The sequence below is a fragment of the Anguilla rostrata genome, chromosome 3, assembly GCF_018555375.3.
Source record: "Anguilla rostrata isolate EN2019 chromosome 3, ASM1855537v3, whole genome shotgun sequence".
Taxonomy (NCBI): domain Eukaryota; kingdom Metazoa; phylum Chordata; class Actinopteri; order Anguilliformes; family Anguillidae; genus Anguilla; species Anguilla rostrata.
In genome coordinates, this window is record NC_057935.1 from 11,012,562 (window position 1) to 11,038,213 (window position 25,652).

General features: G+C 43.3%; 1 protein-coding gene across 7 annotated transcripts in view; it reads left to right on the plus strand.

Annotated features, from left to right (window-relative positions):
• LOC135250109 (kelch-like protein 13) overlaps positions 1-25,652 on the plus strand; it is a 74,433-nt gene that overhangs the window by 20,637 nt on the left and 28,144 nt on the right. For 4 of the 7 annotated variants that reach the window (XM_064326060.1, XM_064326062.1, XM_064326061.1 and 1 more), the window contains exon 3: positions 23,552-23,693. In XM_064326060.1, the coding sequence (XP_064182130.1) occupies positions 23,552-23,693 (142 nt within the window). Of the gene's footprint in view, positions 1-7,482; positions 7,721-8,018; positions 8,379-23,551; positions 23,694-25,652 lie in introns of those variants that run through there. The other 3 variants (XM_064326059.1, XM_064326064.1, XM_064326058.1) reach the window with 3 other exon arrangements.

Sequence of the window (25,652 nt, forward strand, 5' to 3'; positions counted from 1 at the left end):
ATTTCTTACTTGTAAAACCAGTTTGAAATTATAATAGTTTCATTTAATAAATATTTTATGGTGGATTCAACATGGTAGTGAATATTTAAAGGGTGAATTGTGTGGTTGGTAAAATTTAAGAGCCACTCCTATTGGTGTGCAGTGGATGAGACCAGAGGTACTGTTCTGAAATACAGGGAGTTATACTCATTACCCCTTAGTGGCCAACAGATGGCGCGTGTTCATCTATTTATTGCAGTACCCCTTTGTTCATTCGCTCTCTGCTCTATCTGTGTGCTCCATTAGAATCAGAATAGAGGAGAGATTTTGTTATGAGAGTGCAGTGGACAATTGAATTAAACTTTTATGAACATTTAAAGGTCTACAAATGGTCCACACAATCTACCCAGTTGTTGTTTTTTGGCATTCAGTGAAGCCATTTCTGAGAGTGTTTAACACCAATGCCCCTGACCTCTTCTGTATCTCAGCTTTTCAGCAGAATATTGTGATGGGTACGGTTGGAACAACTCCTCCAATAAGCTCATTTGTGGAGCACAGAAATGCCTCATTCTGTACTCAATGTCCTGTTCGGGTGTCACTATGATTCTGGCCATTTTCTCCTCTGCAGAAACTCCACAGGTCTCTAACAATAACATAAAATGCAATTAATATTAGGAACTTTACAAAAAAACAAAATGTATTGTAAAACGTTAGATGTCCGTCGCCAAGACAAAAATAAGTATGAAGCGCGTTTTGAGCCAGACCTGGAATGATGATTCATTGCGTGCTCAGAGGCAGCTGTGTGGAGTGACAGTTCTGCATCGGCTTCCTGGCGAGATCGGCGGTTATTTTATAGCCTCTATCAGCGGAATCTGATTTCGAGTGTCTCAGGTGGGGAATAACTTCAGTCCCGCCTTTGCCTTGATATTCCGCTTTTACTCTGGCCCTGTCTGAGCGTATCGTCAGCCTTTTGACTGGCGAAGCTGCATAAATATGAAGTGGCTGCTAACGTGAAAGCCAAGAAGTCCTCACGTTCACTCTCCAGTAGTTTCTATTCACCTGCGGTCAGGATCTTTGAATGGAATTCTCTCTCCACTAAACTCTCCCATCGGTGATGGTTTGACCTTGTAAATGACTTTGAAACGCACATTCTTAAGAGACTTAAGAGAGAATAATGCCTGTAAGAATTTATGGTTTTCGTAGGTCAATGCAAACATTTAATATTACTCATACCCACATTATGGCGATGAGGAAATTCATAAGCGATGGCCGCCCTCCAATGCGGAAGGCCACGGTGAAGTGCATTCTCCATCTTCTAGCCTATTGAGGCAAATCCTTCTCTGTGCACATCCTTTCTTACACGCTTGCACTGAGATTTTAAGCTTTAAAGCAAAGTTCATCAATACTTACCATTTCCAGAAGCCCTTGATTTGAGGCAAACTATTCAAGGTCAGGAAAGGTGATGGAGGAATCTGTGTAAAAGCGTGTGGGCTCGACAAGTGTTTTATCTTCCACTAAATCATCAGTCATTTGAAGTATTTATGGAAATTCAGGAGGAATGGAAGATCAAGAGGTATGATAATTGCACTCGGTACAATCTGTGGTTAAGGGCCATTGCATTGTGATGCTGCAGAGCTGTTCTGTAGATCTAACCAAGATCTTCCACATCTCGTATGTACGTTGATGCAGCATACTTGTACACTCTGCCGGAGCGACATAGCTCAGGAGGTAAGACCGATTGTCTGGCAGTCGGAGGGTTGCCGGTTCAAACCCCGCCCTGGGCATGTCGAAGTGTCCTTGAGCAAGACACCTAACCCCTAACCCCTAACTGCTCTGGCGAATGAGGCATCAATTGTAAAGCGCTTTGGATAAAAGCTCTATATAAATGCAGTCCATTTACCAGTCCTTGGCACATACTGCCGAGATTTCACACTGCCCCTGCTGGTCGCGCATGTGTGATGCGGCAAAAATATTTCTTTGAACTTATGAGCTCCCTGTCTCGACACAGCTCAGAAGCGTTTTTGTTCTCAGTGAAAATGGAACTTGACATTCTTATATGTGACCCTGCAGCCCCACAGGGGTAATTTTCAGAACTCAAAATGCAGCTCGGGTTAGTTGAGAGTTCTCAGAAATACACTTCAGTCTTAAAAGCCACTCACTAATCACTCTCAGACTCCTGTACACTTGAGGGGAAATTGCCATCTATTGTTGGAGTTTTCTGAATTAAGAGCTTTTATTAATAATCAAGCCTGGGAGATAAGTTGGACTGTTGTGTCACATTTACTGAGCATGAGGTGGATTTGCAGGTTTGTCTGTCTTGTCGGTTGTGTGTCTGTATGCTTCTCTGTGTCTTCTGTTTGTGTGCCTCTATGTGGGTCTCTGTGTGTGTCTGTGTGTCCCAATGGTCCAAAAACATGTGTTGTCCTTTAAGCAGGTATTTGGCAACATAGCTCTTATTAAAATAAGTAATTAAGACACAGCGGGTATAAATGAATCATTTAACAGTTGGCCATTTGACAGGGTGCCACCAGCTTCATGGAGTTCCTACAGCTACATTCCCAGCTCCTGGGAGCTTGTTGGGCAAAACATAGTGTGCATAGTCCTAAAAGTAAGGACAAAGTCAAAGAGATGAGCTTCTCTGTAACATAAGTCCTCAGTGCACATGCTTTCAAGACCTCAGCATACTTCAGTCAAATTTTTTGGTTGAATGTGACTGTGATCATCAAAAGGACGGTGTGCCAGAAATGCTTGCTTGTTGCTGTTGGGAAAGCCTATGCTTTTTGTAGTGGCTCCCACACTGTTGAGCCACTGTGCGGTTGGAGCGGATTCCTCCTTTTAAGCCATGAAAAGAAATCCATTTTTTCTTATCAGTCTATTGTAAGCGTGAAAAGACCTGCGATTGAGTGTTCCAGTAAAGACCGCTCGAGCCAGTCGGCCAGGGTTCCTGTGGTTACCGCTGGACTGTTTCCTGTCAACATTGTGCTAATCTCCCGCTGGCTAAAAGCTGTCCTCATTGAGCAGGTGCACCTCTGTGTTCAGTGCTAGTTCTCTCCTGTAGTACTGCGTGGTCTGTGGTCATTGGTCAACAGGCCAATATTGTGAACCAGAGCACACCTCCACCTCTGGTGCGGGACAGTCGGTCACAGTCTGTCATTTCGTATTCCGAAAAAAGCGCCCCTGTGAATCTGGCACAGACGTACAGGGGATGTTTCTTTTCCCTCGTTTCCCTGGCTGTCTCTTCATTTCTCACCGCCCGAACAACATTCAAACGGTTCAATTTCGGGACACGGGGGGATTCCTCCGATTACGCCGGCTGCTGGGAGCGTTTGCGCTGCCTGGCGTGTGCGTGTGTGCGTGTGTGTGTGTGTGTGTGTGTGTGTGCCAGTTGTTTGGCTTTGCGGCGAATTGCACGGTTTACTTGTGTAAACAGCGGATAATGGTTAAATCCTCGGAACGGCTAACTGCTGATTCTGCGCGCACAGAATTTGTGATCCCAGGGATGAGCGGCGAAAGAATGCTGGGATTGGACTCCCAGGCCACAGAATGCCTTACCAGAGGGAGCGCGTCGATTAGGATTGCGGGGAATTTATCGCACATGCCCCAGTACAGCTTAAACCATGACAGCCTCGGTGTAAATATTGTGTCTTGCCTTTCGCTACCATGCATCCAAGTAAGAGTTTATGGTGGATTTGCTGTTTTCAAATTATTCCTTGGTGTAACGTTGGTTCCTGATCTCAAAAAGGAGAGGCCCCTTCCTGTGAGTGCAGGCTGTTTTTGTGGACTGCGAAGGCCGGGGTCATGGACACAGGTGTGAAAGGGGGGTGTCTCGGGGGGTGGGGGTGGGGGGGGGCACCGTTTCCTCTCCGGCGCCGTGCGGGAGCTGAGGTCCTGACGCCATGGCGCTTGCCCTCGCGTCCGTAATGAGCCCCCCGAGAGGGCGCCGCTGGCCCCGCCGTCGATGACGAGCGTGGAGGAGCATGGAGGAGCGCTCTCCTGGGTCCGCAGGTACGAGAAGTGATGGATGATATCTGTGGGCCGCTGTGGAAATCTGATATGGGTCCCATCGACCCCGGGACGGCGTTCAGTCGAGGGGATCAGAGCAGAATTGCGGTCTGACTGCACCGTTGCCGATTTACATTTTGCCAGCGCTCTTAATTTTAATATATTTAGGCGAGCATAAGTTTGTATTAAGACTAACTTCTGTTTTTGTGCTCTTATGGGATATTAATTGCAGCTGTTAGAGCACGTATCTGTACCTAAACAAACACTTTTACTTTAAGAGGAGATGTTAAGTTATACAGTGAAAAAAAAAACAGGGTATGGAAATTGTTTTTTTTTTCTCGCCTTTATTTTGAAGTGTAATTTGTGCTGTGATTTACGTTTCCTCTGCATTCATATTCTTCACTCTGCTTTCACTTGTTTTATTAGATGAAGTCATATACGGTGAGCTTTACTGTCCTACATGTGAGAAAATGGATATTGTATATGGAGGGCCTTGTATTAGTGTATTTTATGTGTATGTTTATTGACTTTTATGGGATGACATGAAATAAAATGGTTTTGTCAAACAGGATTTATATTGCATATCCACCTATTTCCAGACACTCTTTGGGAGTGTTGGAATGGGAAGAGATGACATATGGCCTGTTTTAAATCACACACTGAGTTTAAAGCTTTGTGGTTCACTTCTGAGCTGCCTCTCTCATTCTTTTTTAGCACTGGTGGGCTAAAAACAAGGCCAATATCTGTGTATTATCAGTGTAAACTGAAGGTGGACACTGCTCAAACTGCCATGCTTTCACGGTTGCAAACTTGCAGTGCTTTTACAGCATGCCTCAAATGAACAAGACCGAATGGATGTGACTGTTTAGTTACATGTCCAACCAACTGACTGAAGAGCAGGTGCACGCTAGGAACTGACAAGTGCAGCTTGTCTGACGCTTGACCTGACAGCATTACAGAAACGGTCTTCAATGCTACTGCTCATGCACAAAACAACCATGTCGTACCTCACACTGCCACATGGACCAAGGCTGCCTCCCCAAGCAGTTCAAACCCACGCCGCGAAGATGGTGTCTGCTCTCTTATGGCCGAAGAGAAACGGTGTCGCTCATTAGCCATCGTTCCATTAGAAAATGGCTCGAGGACCGCTTATTCAGGCTCGGGGGGAGCACATGACATCTTAGTGGAGATCTAGTGCGGTAGACCCAATGAAACCAGAGCCCAGAAGACCCATGTGTAATGCGGCCTTAAATCTCTGTCTTCTCGTGGTCATAAATTGGGATTTAATTACCCTGCAGGTGTGCATCAGAGATGTGCTTATGAATCCGTTTAATTATTCAAAATCTGAGGATAAATGTAGACCAGCGCAGGCCTTCTGATGTCAGGAATGCTCCGTTTCTTTGATTTATCTTCATTGCGCCTTCATTTTCCCAGCTGAGAAACATGGAGGACATTTTCCGTTCGTATTATTTAAATATGTGCTCGAGGTTTAAATGTTTACCTTAATTATGTCCGTTAGGAGATGCAGAAATAAATGCATAAATGTGCGTTTAATAAATTTCAACTAAAACATAAAGTTAATTTTACAAAAGTTTAACCTTTTGGAATTATTTTGTTTGTTACTACGCAGTACCCAGTGTTTTGTGACTTAATCCAGTGCACCTCAGGGCAAAGCCATTTATGTCGCACCACTGCAGATTTCCAGTCAGATAATAACATGGCTCGGGTTCAAGTGATGTTTTGTCTATAGACATCAGCTTGTGCTCCAGTTTACTAAGTCTTCAGAAAGCATATAATTGCTTGAATTGAATACTTACTTTTTGCTACGTCCAAACCCACCAAAATATCGTTTGATGAGTTTGTTTACGGTTTCCAATTCAACTGTGGTTATTATGACCTAACGGTTGCAACATAAGTGTGTCAGCATTATGTCTGGGTTAAAACAAAAGTCTGGAATGCACAGACATAGCATTTGAGGTAGTAATAACTGTCCAATTTTTCACGCAGTAACTCTGAAATCCTTTTTAGCCGCACGGTGCTCCCTGGTTCTCTCTCTATTTTTGACTATTTGGGGCGGTTTCTAAAGGCAACGCGAGGAATAAATCATGGCCTCGGTGACATTATTGCTTTTATAAAACTGATTTACATAGCTGACTGCAATGAAATGCCTTCCCGGGGCACGCTGTGCCAAATTATCCTCCTCCCTGCGAGGTGCCTGGCAACAGTTGGCATTAAGCACAGTCAGAAGTCGATACCGTTGGCATCGGGGTGTGTCACCGCGCTGAGAACCAGTTATTGTGCTGGGATGTGGATCCCTGGGGGTAAAAAAAATAAAAGAAAAGCATTGTTCCCCATGTGAAATCATCTTACCAATCACCTTAAGCAAACTTTGTTGGATCCCTAGCTGGATAGATGCAGTAGCACTGTCTGGCTAGTGATAGCTGCTGTTCCCCTCTCACGCAATTCCTTCTATTTATAGGGAAATGGCAGTAATTATACTATACCACAATCTGTGGCTGATTAAACTGATATGGCTACACTACCTTTTACCCCTCATCTCGAGACCAATATTCTCTATTTTCAGTAGCTGTTTGGTACTTACAAAAGTACAGTGAGGTTGTGAGTAGTAGTACAGCCATTTTTGCTTCATAGAATTAAGACATTTTTCTACAATTTTACCAAGACAGAGGTGAACTGTCTAATGAGTGATAATTTATTACCATTTATATTTCAACATTCATATGCATGAGTGAAAAATGTATACATTTCATCCACTGATTTCAACATTTTAACAAGCTAAAGAGGGATGAGGATAGCAACTTCCTTAAAATGTGTATTAGCTAATTGTCCTCAGTATTGCTCTACTCCTACAAACAATGAAATTATTTCATTGCTGTATGGAGTGCCAGCTTCTATTTATATTTAAGTTGGCAAGTTGTATATTTATATAATGTTGACCTCTGTAGAACAAAGGGATTCACGCAAACGCGCGCGCACACACACACATACACACTACCCCATCCTCCTGAGTGCGTGCTGCTGAGGTGTTCAGGTTTTCTCTCTGGCCGCTCGATTGTATCTTCCCACAGACCCCTGGATTTGGATGGGGGGGGGGCTATCCAGCTGCCAGCACACTCTCCTTCCATGCAGCAGGAACAGAAGAGGAGGAGCAAAGGAGAAAAGAGAGGTGCAGAAGGCAGGGAGCGTAGGGAGGGAGGCGGGGGAGAAGATGGGAGAGATGATAGGAGAAAGAAAGGGACTAAAAAAAGGGAGGAGGAGAGAGGAGGTAGAAACGGAAGGAGAGCCGTGAGTGGGGCGGGGGTGTAGTGGGGGGTTTGCTGCAAGCCTAGAATGCATAAGGGATTTGCCTATCATGTATGTAGTGGGGGGGAGACTGTGGAACGTAAACGCACCCATTTAAAACAAAAGCAGGCAAAAGAGACCTCCTTCGGAAAGACAGCGTGCAGGAAATTGCATCATTTCAGACTTGTTGACATTTGGCTTCAGTGAACTTTGGATGGGAAGGACTGTAATTGTGGAAACGAGCTGCTCTCCACAATGGTCCTAATGTTTTGTTTGGATGGAGACAAAGCGGGAAGGGGGAAAAGTGGGCGGCCGAAATTCAATTCTTGATCTTTATTAGCCGGCGGCCCTGGGCTATGCTTAGATTGATATCGCAGCTCTATTGTTGTACATCAAAAGAAGAGTGGTCGGAGGATGGGATGTGTATTCTGAGTAGGTACGTCTGAAATCCTGCATATCACCCGGTACTTTTGTGAATCTCTCTCTCTCTCCTTTTTTCAGTCAGTGTAATTGGTTGCCTGACAAGCGTGGAGCGCGTAATATTTTATGTCTCGTTTCAGCTTCTTTAACGTAAATCAAGGTTTCCCTCCTTTTTAACCCGGCGTTGTTCCCGTGAAGTAAACAAAGCAACGTTGTCGTTCTGTGCTTTGGTGTTTTATCTACAGCGCTCGGTGCAGACCTCTGTCCCTCCCTTCTCTCTTTCACGCGTACTGCAGTCGGCGTTCCTTTAACAAGGTGGCACTATTGTTGAGCTAGTCAGATGGAATCATCGTAGCGCTTCAGGGGACGGGACAGGCTTTTTAAAAGGAGATGTCACACAGTTCTGTTTCAGCCAGTCGGCAGAGTGGAAACATTGGCTTAAGAGCATTGGCGGAATCATTAGCCTGTCCTTAGCCGCAGTTGTCCTCCCGTTCTGTTTAGTGTGGGATGGAAGCCCTCGCTGGAAGCCTGTTATGGAAACGCTCTTTGCTGTTATTGTAGTACTGTGGTGACAACATGCCATTAAAATGGAAAAGCGGTTCTCCTGCTAGCTGGAAATTCCCAGTTCCTGTGCTTAAAACATCTAGGTCGTCTCCTCTCTCCCCAGCCTACATGTAAGTAGAAAACGCAAATTCAGAGCATGTTAAAGTACAGTCGTTTTTCATTGTTTTGATTCATTTCGGTGTAATTTTATTTATCCCTCTACCCACTCTTCCTACATTCACCTCAGCCCAAATTAACTAAACGGAATGGGTTTGTGCTCGTGTGCCTGCTGTGGTTAGTAATTTTGTTTTTTTGTGCCTCGTCTGATGTGCTGCAAATACAGCCAACGCTGTCCTCTGCGAACATTGGCTGCGTATTTCAGCGTCCCCGTGTTCTCGCCTGCCCTCCCGGTATTTCCAGATCCTGCCTTCCTGGGTTCCACTTCTAATCCGGCTGCGTGAGCGAAAGCTCGCTCCACGTTAAGTGAACAGGAGCGCGTGTTTCTTAATGGGGCAGGCGCCTCTCGTGCCCTGCTTTTTCAAGCCATTGTGATCCGCTGCCGCCGCTATTGTGGGGAGTGAAGGGAGACTGGAAGCGCTCCTGTCTCCGCTGTCCTCTCGCTCTGCGCGGTCCGGGAGCTTTTCCCCATGCCTTTTTGTATTAAGACACTCGAGTGTGTGTGCGAGAGGAAAGGCAGAGGGCAGTTGATATAACCTGACTGTAGAGAGAGAATCTAATCTAAGAGGCCGCGATTGAAATATGAAAGAAAAGAATGAGGGATGTGTTCGCAAATTACGTTTTTCACTTCCTCGTTTCTGACAGTGCGTGTATTTGAGTTAAAATATCCGACTTTAAATGTAGTGGTGTGGTTTTCCTTTACATGCTGTTACTGTAATTCTGCTTGTATGGATATTTATGCGTTTGGGGAGTTTTGATAAAATACATTTGGTTAAGGGATGGGTGCATCAGTAAATTGCGAGCTTTGTTCTTGCTATAGAAGTGTATGAAGTTTTAAAGTGTGGTTTAATACATTGAGCTACAGCAGATTTTGTTGAATGTGACCCTGTTAATTTAAACTTGGGTGGCTCTAATTTTTCTAAGCTCTGTTCACGGGGAGGGTAGAATGTTCATGTAGGGTAGAATTTTCAGAGCAAAAAACAACAGTTTCTCTGTTTTGCTGTGTAATTATTGCATATTTTATAAGATGTGGGGGTTCAGTCTGCAGCAGTTCAGATGTATGCAAACGAGGGGAAATATTGTATTATTGATTCCTTAGTGTCCTGTATCCCGTGGAGCTTTCGAGTGGGTGACAAAGCAATAGTAGGATAAAGTGAAAACGGTAAAAAGAAAAATGATCATCTGGAATTTTTAAAACAGTTTAAAATTCAGTAACATCTACAAAGTGATTTCTATGGTTTTTTAAAATGGTGCTGATTAAAATCTTAGGGTCTGGTTCTTTTTCTTTTTGCAGTATAGTGTTTACATCAGCACTGTAAGTCATTTAATAACATGCTAGTATATTTTGGGGCTATTCATAGCCACAGTATCCATCTGATTCTAGGTTGTCAATAGTTTACTGTGTACCCTGAGGGACAGCAAAACTGTTTTTAAGATGGATAAAAAATAGTGTTTGATATGTCATTAATTTATCAAACCATGAAAAAACCTTTTGTGTTAATCCAGCAAGGCCGTCATTTGCATTGAAATATCGCCTCACCACTGGCAAGGGTACAGATTTCATGGCTTGTAGAAAGCATTGAGCGCTAGTGGGGAATCCTCCCAAACATCAAACGTTTTCAGTAATTAGCCGTGTAAAACACGGTTTGCGTTCGGGCATTATGCGGATTCTCTTCGTAAATGTAGTTTTACGGTTTAGATTCAACCTAGATAAGGCGACCCTTTCCAGATCCTACTAATATATTTGTGATGGATCGACCAGACTGCTTTGATTAGTTGGTGTGAAGGAGTAATGGTGTCAGTAGGGCTATCTACAGCATATTATTCTGTACTGTGTCATTGTGGAAATATTGTATGTATTGTAATCCACAAACTCTTAATTTCTGTGTTAATTGTGACACATTTTAACAGATTTTACCCTTTGCTTACCTTTGATTGAAAAGCAACATTACCAAACACAGGCCTAAAGCCTCTAGGTTAAATCTCATTTGCATGGTGCCTGTCCAAATGGAGGAGTCTATTTAAATAATATCTAAATTGTTCAGTAACTCCCAATCTGCATTTTCCAATAGTTCTATATCATTGTAAAATGGAGCAGTTTTGCAAATAATGTCTTCATTAAGGTAATTTGTGTAAATAAGGACAGCAGATGCACTCCAGTCCAATCCCCAGGGACCTCCACCTCTCATGGTTCCATGCCCATACTCAGTCTCTCTTAGATTACTCATTACATTCCTCCCTGAAGGCAATTTTGAATCCACTTCGAGATTTGTTCTTTTAATTCTAAGTCATATAGTATGTTTTAATATGCATTTTGTGAATCTAAACAAGCTGAAGTCAAAACATTTAGATTTCTCTGAAGTAGTCTGGGTAATCTGTTAGGCGTATCCTTCCCAATAACCACATTGCCTGCTCATGATATGGTTTCTTCAGGAATAATTCAAAACTGTAATAAGATTTCAAACTTATGTAGACTATAAATCTGGCCTCACCCAGTTATTCTGCACAAGTTTAAATGGGTCAAACTAGCCTGAAATAAAGCATAAGTATTGAGTTAATGTAGAGTATCTTTATTGTTAGAACACAAAGCTTTCATTACCTCTCTAACCATCACATTTATGTTTCAGTGTTGAAGAAATAAAACTATTACCTTTTCTTCAAAATTTTAAAGGCCAGTTGTATTTGTGCACCTGTCCCTTCACTGTAACATGCTCTGTCAACTCAGCAGAGTTTTGGCTAGCACATGCATCCCCTGTTAGCTGTGTAGCTAGCTGCCACCACTGCCACACAGTAGTCAGCCTCGGCCGAACAGTGAAGTCCGTGCTGGGGGACAGAACTACTTACGAGGTTGTCACAGGCAGACTTACGCCATTCCATCAGCCAGAGGAGTTACTCTTGCGTGATGAGATGGGGAATATCCTGCATACTACCTCCGACAATATACTGGGCAATTAAGTTAATAGCAAAGCCAACTGTCCTTCTCTCAGTCCCTTTATATAATTGAGTCTCTATTATTTCAGCTACTTTTTTTTATTACCCAGCCCCCAATTATCACAAGAACCTCTGAATCCAAAATGCTTTTTATATTTCTGGTGTTCAAACAAAGACATATCAAAGTATTACCTGTATTTCTTTTCTCTCCTGTCTCTATCCCACCCACACTTCCTGCTTATGCCAAGCCACCACAAAAGAAATTCTACACTCGTTTGTCTTTAACATTTGCACTCCGTTATTTTGAGGAATGTGCTTGATTCATGCTCTCTGAGTTGTGTACTTTTCATATCCTGAACCCCGTGTAAGTCTCTTCTGTAAATAGTCCTTAGCTCTACTATGTGAAATGGTTTTAAGCTAGCATTTGCATATTAGCTGTGTAGATGGGTTGTTGGAACAACCTCTCAATAATTCTCTAAATGGTGATTGCTTTTGAGAGGGAAGAAAAACAATGGAAAACCAAAAGCTAGTGGTCTTCAGATTGATTGATGTAAAATTGGCAAACTGGCTAAAAGGCTGTGGCGTAGATATTTAATGGGGGGGGGTTGGGGTTGAAAATGTCCCTCGTCTATTAAATGGAACCAGAAGTATTAGTTCAAGAGGAAGTCCGGGGTTTGTAGGTTGGAGACCCAAGCCAACTCAAACCAAAACTTAATTTGTGATGGATACAGGAAAAAAAAAAGAACAGACACACATGGTAGAGCACTGATCCAGCAATCAGTCTGTGACTCAGGCAGCACGAGTGGATTGATGTGTTTTGACTTCATCACATTAGCTTTCTCTGATTCATATTAGACTGCACAATGGAAAAAAAACTGCTATGTCATCTTGAGTTTCGCTCTGCAATAGATTATATAGGCCTACGTGCTGGGTGGAGAGAGCCCTGAGTCTGAGAGGGAAGGGCCTGCTGACTCTTGGTCATGTGGCTGCAGCTGAGGGGACTGCCTGGGCTTCTGTTGATGTCCATTTAATTGCGCTTACTTTTCCCCTGTAATTGCAGTGACTGTCGAGACGAGCTTTATGCTAACGTAAACGCGACATAAATGTCGATAGACTTCAGGCCGCAGTGTGTTCTGTGTCTGGAGAGGAAGAGAGAGGAAGGATATGAACAACACTTGATTTCCAGTTTGAAGTTTCATTTTAACTGGTGCGCAGTGTAAATACGAACATAGTTTATTTTAGATTTTTGATTAAGCCATCATTTTAACAAGAAACAACAAAATATAAAAAATGAGCGGTATATGGTAACTGCTAGTAGTGTAAGCTTCGCAAGGAAAATTATCTCATCCTCAACTGAAGTTGTTAGCAATCTGTCTTTTTATTTGTCCTTTATTTTGCCAGGAAGGCCCCATTGAGATACAGCATCTCTTGTTTGTTCCAGGAAGTCCTGGATGGCAGGTTCATTGACCGCCCCCCCCAAAAAAAAGTAGGGTTTTCTTTTTTTGAACTTAAAGCTAATTTTGTGTCTCATTTTCAACATATTTTCCAACTTTTTCAGTGGATTGTCACTTCACCGAATTCCCTGTTTTTTTATTTAGAGAAATCAACATGTTGTCATGCTCCAGCATCAACTGGGTGGACTAGCCTGTTAGCAGAGAGGTTGACAGTTGAGAAAGCCAGTTCAGTGGGCACAGATGTTCTGAGAATATGAAGGTTCTATTTTTAGCATTCTGTAGCATTTTTTAACTTCCTACCAATCCATTGGACTACATTCTCATGGGGAGGCTGTTTGAAGTAAATCTACATTCCTTTCTTTGAGCACAACAAGTATAAGTGTAATCTATGAGCATCGCAATTGCAGTTTTTTCTTGTCCCACTGTGCTGGCAGAGCAGACTGTATGGTTTTCCAGAGATTCAAACCTTATGTAACCTGGAATTCATAACAATTATATTAATAATACTTGCATTATTAGCAGCTCTTAAAGATTAACCAGTGACTCATTCCCACAACAAAACACTCATCTTCTAATGTCTCTGAAGCTAGACCTCAGCCAAGAGGAAGAAAGAGAAGGTGCTTTTCACACTCCCCCTTTGTGTTTCTGTATAATATTTCATCACACACCATGTACTGTAGCATGCAGCAGTATTCAGTTTTACTTAAGTGTAATCACAGACCCTGCTTGGCAACTGTGGGAGTAGCTACTCCGCACTTTAATTTCCTTCCAGTAACCGTCGTCCGTAAGTGCTGTGGAATTATCCGAGGATGGGAGCTGCCACTTCTTTGTTTTTGTTTTAAACGAGCTTTTGGATTTTTTTTTTCCCCTGCCCCGGAGGCTATCGATTTATTCATTAACATTCACGCTGACTGTTTATGCAATTTATGACACGGAAACACACTACTCAGCCTAATGACAGAATGCCCATATACTCCTGCAAATGTGTCATCGTGGCACTTCAGTATGATAATCTTGGTAATTGAAAACATAACGGGGAAGAAAATTGTCACCATATTTCTGGTAGAGGTTGACATGTGGCGTATAACCTTTGTTTAAACAAAAAAAAAGGGGGGGGGGGGGAGCCAGGTAAATATATTCTTTCCTGTGGCACTTTCAAGATGGCTTCAGTTTAGCAGTCAGATTTACATTGGTTAGTCTGACTTAGGAGAGTAACCCCTGACAGTAGAGTAGTATTCAGCTTTTTTTTTGGCTGGACCGCAACAGCAGGGCCAGCCCTATAAATGCGAATGTCTGTGACTGAGTCACTGAGTGATGTAGTTACACCATTGGTCGGCCGAGTTATGGTGTTACACCAATACATGGTCCAGCCATATACTAGGTTTTGACCTGGTCTTGTTTTTACAGAGTTGGATTTCATTTTCTGAAGATTGGTTTATTTATTTATTTTTATTTATTTATTTATTTTTTGCTACTATACAGTAACCATTCAGACAATCCAAAAATTTATCTGACTTCTTATTCCCTTTCTTATAATTGCTGTCATTTCATAGCTGACCTCATGAGCAAAGGCGAGTACAGCTGTGGCCAGGATTCCCAGGCGGTGACCTTCAGCAGGTCATTGCATCCTACAGACGGAGGGAGGGTGGGTCTCTGTTGGTGGTTTTTTCCAGCCTTATTCCTGAAGGGCACCGATTGGGCACCTCTGACAGTTTTTAGCATGTGGGTCATTATTATAGCATGTAGCCTATATTTTGATTGATTTTTTTTTTTAACGTATTCAGTGGCTACTCAAAAAGGTACTAGAATGCTCGTTAGCAGTGTGCGTAGTGTACTGGCCAGAATATTTCTTCATTGGTTCGAATGTTGATAATATATAGCACACATTCTTGGTTTTCTTCATATTATTCAGAATATCCACGCCATAACAGCCCCTTTATTTGGTCATGTCATATTTGTAATTCTTGATTACCCTGTGAGCATTTTTGTAGTGAAAGTTCGGTGAAAAGCCATGTAGGTGTTCAGGTGAAAAACCGGCTGCATTTGGTTGGAAAAATTAAAGTTTTTTTTTTTTTGGTGTCCAGAATGCAGCCAGGCTATAACTGGGTAAAGCCTGAGCGATATTGGGGTTAACTTAGTCAGTTAATGTCAAATCGTCTCTCAACCTAGATTTCCGCCCTTCTAGAGGTCTAGTTTCCAGCTTTTGCTCACTGGGTATTCAGTCATGGTGGAGAACTTTATAGCGCATGTGAACGTGTTTAGTTTGCCAATACTGAGACTACCTGCATATTTAGTAAATGTCATAATTTACACTGACCCTGTCCTATGACCGTAATTTTAACAGCTCGTATTACCCTCCAATGCTCAGCTCCCCAAAGAGGTCCGTAAAGGTTACTTATTCCCTATCCTTCCTGCTAATTGACTGCTGGTTTTCGGCAAAAGAAATGGTAATTATCTCTAATTGATCAACTGCATGTTCAGCCACCTTTCCTTCCTGGGCACATGCATGATAGCAGTCAATGTAGAGCACGAAGAAAACGAAAAATCTTACCTTTATTTCAGTGCACTAGATGGCAGGGAACTTTCTTTGAAGACTTTTTTGAATCCAGTATTTAACTGGTTAAATGCAGTTATTCTTAACGCTAGAACATAAAATTGTCTGAATTAACAGCAAACACTCTTTCCATTAGGGTATCCAGTATGATTATATAATATGTAATACTGGCACGGATCTGTTAAAATAATAAATCTAAACTTGACCTGATTAATCTGTGTATTTGGCATTTAATTCTGCATGTTTCTTATATGGGGGAATGTTTAGTTTCTTTAGAATTTACTGTACATTTAGAACAAGCATTTGCACTTCTTACTGAATTTAATATGAAGGTCTTTTGTGTAGGTCATGAACAATTTGAGACATTTTTTCGTTGTTCATATTGATAAGGCACTGAATTATTAGAAGCACATTTTCAGTGTGATGTTATGACTCATATTCTATGACAGGAAAGCTTATGAAATCTATTTTTACCTTATTAATAAAAATGTTTTATTCTTACCTCTGCTTAATCTCCACAGAGATTAATCAAACCCCCACCCCTCCGCATGTAACCGCCTTTTGAATAAAATGGCATTGTTGGACTTTTACAGTCCCTGTGCAAGGGTAGGGTTCCTGTTTTTTATTATGAGGCATTTTGGGTTCGTGCTTACTTTGACATATTTACACCGCTCTGAAATCCTGTTGAATTTGTGTGTGCTAAGACTTAGGACCCACAGTCCCCTTTGCTGTAATTTAAGACTGCAGTCTGCATTTAGATGAAGTGGCTTTAGTTGGTGCAGTTTCTTTGGATGGCATATGCGGGGTATGGTAATTAGTCACAGAAGCACAGCCATCTCTCCTGGAAGGTGTGCAGTACAGCTATCGGTCTTATTTATTGAGTTCAATTAAGGGAAGTAAACAAAAGGCATTTTTCCAAGGAAAACAAGGCAGTGGCAGATCCTTTCTGAAACGCTTTTCGGAATGTAAATAAAGGTAGCAAAGAAATGGTCGGTAAAGCCTAACCGGGTTTGCCAACGGTCATTTCGCCAATTTCTGGCTCTTAAGCTGTTTTTCTTAAGCTGGCTTTTTCTGTTTCTAATAAGGTCATTAAATATTCTTATGACTTTTTCTATTTTTATTTTCTGTTTTGAATGAGGAATTGTTAGTTCATCACGTGCAAGAAGTGCTCCTGAAATAGAACGCCGTAAATCTCCAAGATAAATTTACATGGCCTGCCAAAGTTTTCAGATCAGTGTTAGTGTAATAGTGCTGAACACTCTACTATTACACCTGTTTCTCTAGTGCTGAGTACTTTTAATTGAAATTCTTGAATCCGTTCCAGTTGTGGTGTCAAACTCCGGTCCTGGAGGGTCGCTGTACCGGCATGTATTTGTGGTTTCCTTTCAATCAGCAGCCAATTGAGGCCTTGAGAACAAAGCGTCTGGACTCCTCAGCCAATCAATGACTGAAATTAATCACTCGTGCTGAAGCACACCGAAAACCAGCGGACACTGTGGCTCCCCAGGACTGGAGTTTGACACCCCCATGTTATACGGTCCATACCTTCTGTTTTTCATCGTGATTAATTGCAGGTAGGTCACTACAGATAGCTCAGCTGCTTAGGCCAATGATTAGAAAAGAACTGGATAATCATTGTAAACAACCTGTCAACAGTGTGGCCATATCATCTTCTGCATTTATTTCTAGTCTTTTCTTTTTCGACTTCCTTCAAATAAAGTTAAATCTTTGTTAGTGAAGTAGACTCCTTGCGAAGAGATATGCAAATCATATGATTAGGCAGTTTACTGTTGCTATTGCCAGTTGGCTTTAGCTCAGTTCAGCACTATACACCATGTAGAATGGGGAGAAGGGGAGTGATTATTCTGAATGTACCTTCTGTGGAATATCTGGTGGTTGGTCTGTTTGAACTCATTTGCTGTGGTATTTTGGAGCTCAGCGAGGTGAGAGGAAGCTGGTGTGTGTATTTGTTTGGGTTTGTAGGCAATCCATTCAGTTCAGGCTAGCCTGGTAAATGATCACTGTTCAATTCGTCCATTAACACATTTCAATCAAACCGGTTGCAGTGAACGAGAAATAAAAAGGGACTCGATTAAGTTGAGCTGCTGAGCAGTGTTGCAGATTGGCTGTCGCCTCTCCCCACACAAACCGTGTCACCGTTTCCCCCTCCAAAATATTGGCGGAAAAATAAATGCAAATGCAACGAAAAGGGTTGTGAGAAAAATTAATGCGACGAAAGGGAACAGTTGAGTATCTGGGTTAGTTGGAAAAAATATGACCTTGTTTTAAATGGCAGGAGCATGAATGAATATTCAGCATTTGGTATCGCATAATGAAAAATGAAAGTCTGTGAAATTCAAGCCTGAGGTGAATACAGTTTCAAATCGGAAATTCTGCTAAGCTCAAAAGCACACATCTTCTCATTTGTCTGTACATTGTGCACAGCATTTGAAACTTAAATACGTAAAGGCGATATCTAAATGAGCGTGTCCGTGGAAAATTTGTGCTATTTTACAGTATTTTTGTAACGGGGGGAAAAAAAATGAGTGTCTGAGTTGCAGTTTTGCACTGTGAGCTGAAGAGGTTTTCTTATTATTACTAATTGGGCTGCTAGTCTGAATGGGTTTCTCTGCAGGATTTCTGAAATCCCACATAGGCTTTAAATTGAGCTGGGCAATGTGTTAATTCCTGTCTTCTAGCACCCAGTTCTCTCAAAAAAAGAACATTAAGTGGGAGCTTGCCAAATTTTACTGTGGTATTTCCAATGAGGACTAATACAGGCTAAGCATTTTGAAACACACATAATAATAATAAGGCCATTCTAAATACACAATGTAATAAAATGCTTTAAATAATTAACCAATAATAAAATTAATAATTAATGAACTATGAAGAGAATGGAGGGGAAGGATTTAGGACGAAAAGATTAGGTAATGATTAAGGTAATGATATCATTCTAGATATATTATAGGCTAGGATGGTCCATAGTTAAAACAACAGGCTGCACATTTCTTAAGAGGAATCAATAAAGTCAATAAAAACCTCAAGCATAAGAAATGACCAAAGTCATTTAACAAAATTAACAAAAAGGACTCCGAATGCTAATATGTTTCGGCATCCATAACTTGCATTAAAGACCCTGCCCTTCCTGCTGTACTCTGCATCACTGTTGCTACTCTTTCTGAATGCTCAATAATCAAGAAGGATAAATCATAATTAATTTGGTGCAATTGAAAATTAGTGCTTAAACGGAACACTTTGTACTCTGTAATTGTAAGGACGAAGCAACCAATCAGAGAACAAGCTTGTGTCTCACTTTCCAGCTGGTACGGTTCTTCTGAAATGGTAATAGCTGGGTAATCGAGGTGATTTCGGTAACTTGAGACGTGATATCATGTTAGGAGCTTTTAACAGGTGTCTTGATGAGGATGCAATATTGGCATCGTTTTGCAGGACTGAATTACAAGCAAAGATTGGGCTGCCTAACTTATGACCTTACTTGGCACATTTTTAATATTACGATTTATTATGGAATATTCTCAGTGTTTGAGAGTTTACAAATGCAAAACATGGACCCATTTAAAATGCCATTAAGATGCATTATCGTGGCAAAATGGCATTCAATTTAACAAATATAATTAGGTATTCCTGAGGCGGTATTTACTGGTCAGTGTTGCTGAGTGGGATTCTTCATTTAAATGTGAATTTTCTGGGGGGGGGGGGGTGAGTTGTTAGCCATGTCCTTGTGGCCGTATGACCTTACGTCCTGCAGTCCTCCCCCCGCCCCCGCCCCCCCCTTTTCGTGTAGCTGCATCAGTACATTAGAGCTGTTGTGAACTATATCACATCCAACATTGCGTTTTTTGAGCTGTCCATATTACTGATGGGGATTAATCCCGTCTCCCTGGACAGGACTGAGCCCTGCTGTGACTCCTCTCCATAGCTACCGTGGCAGCACACGCCCGTGCATCCCTGCACATGTCCCGAATGCACTCGCCAGGTTATGGCTGGACCATCAACGGCGGACTGTTTTGTTTGCCATTTGCTGGAGGTGATGAGCAGAAACACCTGCAGTCTTTCATGTCTGGAGCAAAAGCACCTGCAGTATTTTTTTCTCTGTGGTGACTGGAGACATAGTTTGGGCCTCTTGCACCCAGTTGTACCTGGCAAATGTGACCATATGACATCAGACAAGGATGCTGCTCTGATTGGTGGGCAGTGTGGCACAAGTCATTGGCATTTTCAACTTGTGACCTTGATCGCTGGTTCATGTGCTCTAAGGGGCTGTGGAAGTTTCTCAGTGATATTTAGAGGGATGTCTTTTCCCCTTTCTTCAAAGTGGTGCCATAGGAAACTGCTTACCTGCTGCAGCTGTGCCAGCAGGTTTATCTTCAGGTGATCAGGATCAGGAGATATGGTTCCCCCCCCCCATCCCCCCCCCCTCCAGTGGAGCCCTAATCTGCCCCCCCCAACCTTGCCTCTGTAATCCAGGCTTCCAGTTCGGATACAGAGCAGGGTTGCCATATCATTCCAGCATGTCACCCTTCAAGGAAACCCGTGTCGCTGTCGTTCGCCGTCACCCGCACAGCCTGACACGGTTTCCGTCAGGCCGCGAGTCGTGTGTGTGTGTGTGTGTGTGCGTGAGTTCTCTCGGTGTTTTCCTTCCCGCCTTCCCGCTCCGTTTTTGTTTCGAGTGCGCCCTCGAGGTGAACGCCCTCTCCTGAGCTTTTCATCCCCGAGACCTCAAACGCCATCCGTCTGTGCCTGTTTGTTCTTCTGTTATCGATGTGGAGGGGAGGGACTCAGACTGACGGTGGAATATTGCTGTTTTTTTTTTTGTTTTGTTTCTTTTTTTTTTTTTTTGTTCTCTTTGTTTCGTTTCCGACAGCCACCATCATTCCTTTGTGGTCTGGACAGCCCACTCTCTGCTTGCCGCTGCTCCGACATGCCACTTGACTGGGTAAATGGACCAAACTGTCTGTGCCTGTGTCCGTGCAGTCTGTCCGATCCTGTCCTCATGAACACTCCTCCGGTCCTCTGAACAAACTGATCTGATGTAGTCCCCCCCCGACCCTGGCTCCCAGGAGGGGGCGTGTACTTTTTATAAAGAAATCTGGTGTCTGACCTTTTACCTCCCACCCCCCGAACCCCCAACAACGCCGTGTTGAAAATCCAGCAATGAGATTAAATGAACACGAGAGGAACGATCAAGTTTTCTACTGAGTGACAAGAATGAAAATTGAATCCATTTTACGTTTGGTGTAAATGAGGTTTCAGTTTATTTAAGATGAAATTGGATCTCATGAAAAGGTATTTGCGCTTCAGGGGGAACATTGCTGGCCAGCAAGTACATCTCTAAACTGCCGATTTGCCCTTTTTGAAAATAAGGTTCCTCCTGCCCCCCCCCCCCCCCAAATATGTTCACATTGAGCGTATAGAGGATGTATTTTTAGAACATTATTAATTTAATTACAAAGCTTTTTCCGATTGAAGAAAGACTTGATTTGCCTTAGAAAAATGTAATTGCCATCTACAATACTGGTGAAAATATGAATATTTTGGTATATCCAACTTCTGTTGAACTGTAGAGAGCGAATTCCATGATGTGACCCGAGTGAAGCATCCTCTCAGCCTTGCACATGGTAACAACAGCGTGTGGTGCAAGCTGATACTGTTCCGGACTTCTTGGAGCATTAAGTTAAAATCGACCCCCCCCGCGTGTGGGACTGCAGAGAAACGCCATGTTGCGTCTAAAAGGATTTCCCACTCCGCTCGCAGTACGCTGCTGCTGCAGCACTGTCACAGGGCCGATCTGTCATTCATTTCAGTCGCGCTGCGCATAAATTGGACAAGCTTCGTTAAAAAAAAAAAAAAAACGAGCTCTCCGGTTTCTGTACAGTTCATCTGTTCGTGTCGCGGCCGCCGACGCCAGCGAGCCGAGTTTGCGTTGGCATCTGTGACCCGCTTCGCACTGCCACCGCCATTGGCTCGCGTCGCCGCTCTGGCATCGAGCTCCCACCCGCACTGCGCTCCATCAAATTTGTATCTAATTGGAATAATTAAGCCTAGGAGACCGGCCCAATCAGAGATGTCAAACCCAGTTCCTGGAGGGGCCGTTTGTATACCGGCTGATTGCTCACAAGCTTTCTTCTGGAATTATCTCTGCTGATAATAACATCGTATGGACGCCTCCAAGCTAATCAGTGGCGTCCACTGTCTACACATTCATACGTGTGTCTGCTCAGAATTGATGCTTGTAAACAGGCAGTGAGGCTTGCTGAACCCCCCGGCTCTTAATTGCGCAATTGGAAAAGTCATGTACCGATTTACTCACTAACTCGCACGACAGGAGCACACCCGCTTTACCACCGTTCATTTTTGGAAAACTCAGCATTGTAATGTATAGCTAATTAAGTAAATGGGCCAATGAAGCCAGAGGAACAATACTCACAGCCCCCCAGGAAGTAAGTCTGATCCTCAGTTACGCCTAAATACACAAGCTGAGTGCCGTGCTTTCATTTTCTATTTTCTGTGAAACTGAAATGTATGTTCTTCCGCCATGTTCTCATTATTATTTTACCATTCTCTGTTTTCTTCCATTATGATGTCATTAAAAATAACGTATGGTGCTGTTCATTTGTGGATTCTTTTCCGTTTTGTTTACATTCATATTTTTGCACCACCACTTCAGCCCCCTCCCCCGCAACCCTCATAAATACTTGCAGTCTGACGATTGTCTTCCTGTTTCATCTGCAGTTGCGATTTAAAGTTGTCTGTACCAGTGGTATGCCTCCTTTGAATTTCCTGCCGTTGATGTAGAGTAGTTAAAACTGGCAATGAAGGCGTCTTTGGCTGCTTTTCTTCATATTGGGCAGAAACATTCCTTGCTTTCTTTAATTGATTTTTCTGCAGTATAAAAAATCTTTATACAACACTTTTCCTCTGAAAGTATTGTTTTTTCCAACTTTTCTTCAGTTTTGTCTTTCTTTTAAAAAAGTTAACAGTTTGGAGTTAAAATGCTGATTGGGCAGTAAAGAGTTTAAATGATTACTGTGTACAGGTAGTCTCCTGTGTAAAAAGAAAAAAAAAAACGGTGGCATACCAGAACAAGTTTTCCCATATTCCATATATATCCTCATTACTTGCCGATTGAATATTCCATTATAACCTGAGATGATATTTAAAACCATACTTAATGTAAAGGTATGTGAAGAATCTTAAATGCTTTATGGGTACTTACGACAGTAGGCATTTCACTGAGGAACATGAGAAATGGCAGTTTTATAGTAAAAGAAAGTTCACATACCTTTTTATCAGTTCCTTAGTGTTGAGATATAGACCTCCTCACTCATTTTACTGCTGCACAGACTGGTGGTGATCACGCTCCTGGGTGTAGGCTACTCTTGATGAAGTGTGTCTTGGTAAGGCAGACAATGTTAAGGTACTTCTAAGGTGTTCTGGAAAATATTTTAGGATTTAATTATGATGGTCCGGTTGTTTCACTGATTTATCTTGAGCAAGATGCTGCACATCTCCAAAATAAAGAAATCCCTTTCATCTTGATTGTACCATATTTCAAATCGTGAAAATCAGTTGCTTAGCCTAAATGGAACTATGTCCCCCCTCATTCATTGTGACAGTTAAGTGGAAATTCATCTTTGCTTCCATGTCACTAAATGGAAAATTTATGTGTAATAACCAAAGTCAATATCTGTGCCATTTGAGCTTGTGAAGATGTGTTGAGTTCTGGAAATGCTTAGTCATTTACTTGACTGTTCTCTGAATGGTTGTGGCCTCACATTGGAAACTGTGAAATGCCATTGAAATACGACAGTGCTGGAGTATTCATGTTCTGTACTTTTACTGAAGTAAATTTCACTGACTAGACCTGAAGTGTTTCATGCTTATTATGGCCTTGATAGACCTGTAAGAAGTTTGTATAGATAAATTCAGTGTTAATTTTCAGGTCAGGGAAGTTACCTTTTAACCTAATTAAACTGCCGGAGTTATAGAAGATGTGTTTCTTTGTCATTCTGACAACTTTACTGAATCAAATTTCTATCGTGCTACCGTTGCATGCAGAAACAGGAAACGGAGCGGCTGTCAGACTCCTGCCCCCGTTTGCTGAGCGGTCGGTGTGACTGTTCGCCTGCTTTTGGGCCTACCTGTCTCCTCTTCGCCCCTGCAGATCCCTTGTGGATGAGGACGACCCTCATATGAAAGTGTCTCTGGGGAGCAGCGACATGGGCGTGTCCGCCCACCTCCAGGCGTCGAAGACGGGCAACACGCGGTTCTTCACCAGCAACACCCACAGTTCTGTGGTCCTACAGGTGAGCTTAGTCATTGGACTGGCGGGGAGGGGGGTGGGTTTGGAGAACGAACATGACTGGTGCCATGCTGAACTGCTGTAACAGCTGACACCGCCTCGTACAGGTCATATTCATTGCGACAGGGAGCTTTTGTGCACAATACCCCGACTCCGCCCCCTGCTGCAATGTGTACTACCTCTTTAATGTTAAGAGTTGAAAATCGGTTGCGTTGGTACCAGTGTTTCCTGAATGTTTCTGTTGTGCAATGTAGTGTAGTACAGTATATATGCAGTTGCTCAGGTTCAGTTTTGTTCCAGCCCAGGTGGTTGAGTGAAGCGCAGTGGACATGGCTAGGCTTAAGGGAGAAAGGGCTATAAGAAGCTGTGGTGGGGATGGGTGACTGATGTGGCCTCCCCTCAGCTGTTTGACATAAACCGTAAATGGCCACGAGCGACTGATCCCTTCCAAGCCCTCCGGAGAGACGGAGAAACAGCGTCTCCTTTGTCATCCCCTTCGGCTTCGTTTCCAGAGGAGCGGGGTGGAAAAAAGAAAGACAAACGGAGATTAGGCGGCCGGGGTCAGGCTCGCGCCGAGCGAGAAAAGCGTCTGTCGACAAAAGTGCCGGAGCTCTGAGTGGCGGTTTTAATTTGAGCCGAACGGCGTTTTAATCCGCGACCGCGCTCGGGGGGTTTAAGCCGGGGGGGGCGGCGATGGGTAATCGCTCGCGCGCCGGGAGGAACGCGGAGACGGCGGAGCGGAGCTCAGCCGCGGCGCAGCTAGCTGCCGGTTCCATTATATTCAGTCACGTAGAAAAGGGTTCACTGACTCCCAGGGAGCCGCGTTGTGAAACGTAAATGGGAAAACCCGAGAGATAGCGAAATGAAAAAGAATGACTCTTGGACGCGTTCGTACGCTGGCATTCCCCTTGTGTTGAAATTCTATTCTTTTTTTTTTTTTTTTTTTTGCCTTCAGTCTCACGGCGCATTCCAGCTCCCATGATGCTTTTGTGAGCCAGCGCGTCCGTTCTGTACGCGGTTAATGAAACCGAAGAAGGGAATTGTGTCAAGTGGACAAAAAAAAAAAGCAGAAATTGGCGGTTTTGAAATAGCTGCAGATGATCTGAGGACAGTACAGAATGAGACTGCGCTCTTTCAAGTTTGCCAGTTTTGACGAGAGGCAGAAATTAGCCGGGGGGGGGAAATTAAAGAGCCAATCAGCAACGCTCATGTGCATCATTCAGTGAGCACTTTGCCAGGCCCCTCCTCCTGTGATCAAAGGCTGCCCAGAGAGCCCAGCTCCTCCGCCTGTCAATCAAAGCCTGTCTTCAGGAGCCCGGCTGAAAGCCTGGTTACTGAGCGTGAACACAGGCGCTGGTGCGGCGGGGCTTCTGATGGCGGCTCGCGAAACCCCATTAATATCTCAGTTCAGCTGTTCCTGTGTTCCGGGTTCTCTCTCCCACGTCGCTTCCGAACACGCGGAGGCTTTCAAACAGCGTCCGCGTTCTCTTCCGTCGCCGACGTGCCGGGGAAACGCCGCGCTCACGTCTGGCAGCGACGGCAGCCGTACGGCACGTCGGCCTCAGCCTCGATGAATCACCGCGGCTCCGTACGGGCGCCGTTCGGTGGCCTGGCCCAAATCGTGAGGTCCTGCCCCTGGGACGTTTCAGGTGGGAGTCCGGAGGTCCTCCTTAAATCGCCCGGGCCTGGATTAATGGCTGATGACTGACCCGGCACAGCTGGTGCGCTGCGGAGTCCACAGCCGGCAGCTCACATCATACATTCCACTGGGTGATGGATGATGGCGATGTGATTGGACATTCCATTCCACCTAAATATACAGTAACAAATGAAACGACTGAATCTTGAAACGATATCTAACACTTGCATAATAATAATAATAATAATAATAATAATAATAATAATAGTAGTCGTAATAATATAATTTTATGTTATATGATTTCAGGACTCATTACAATGAAAA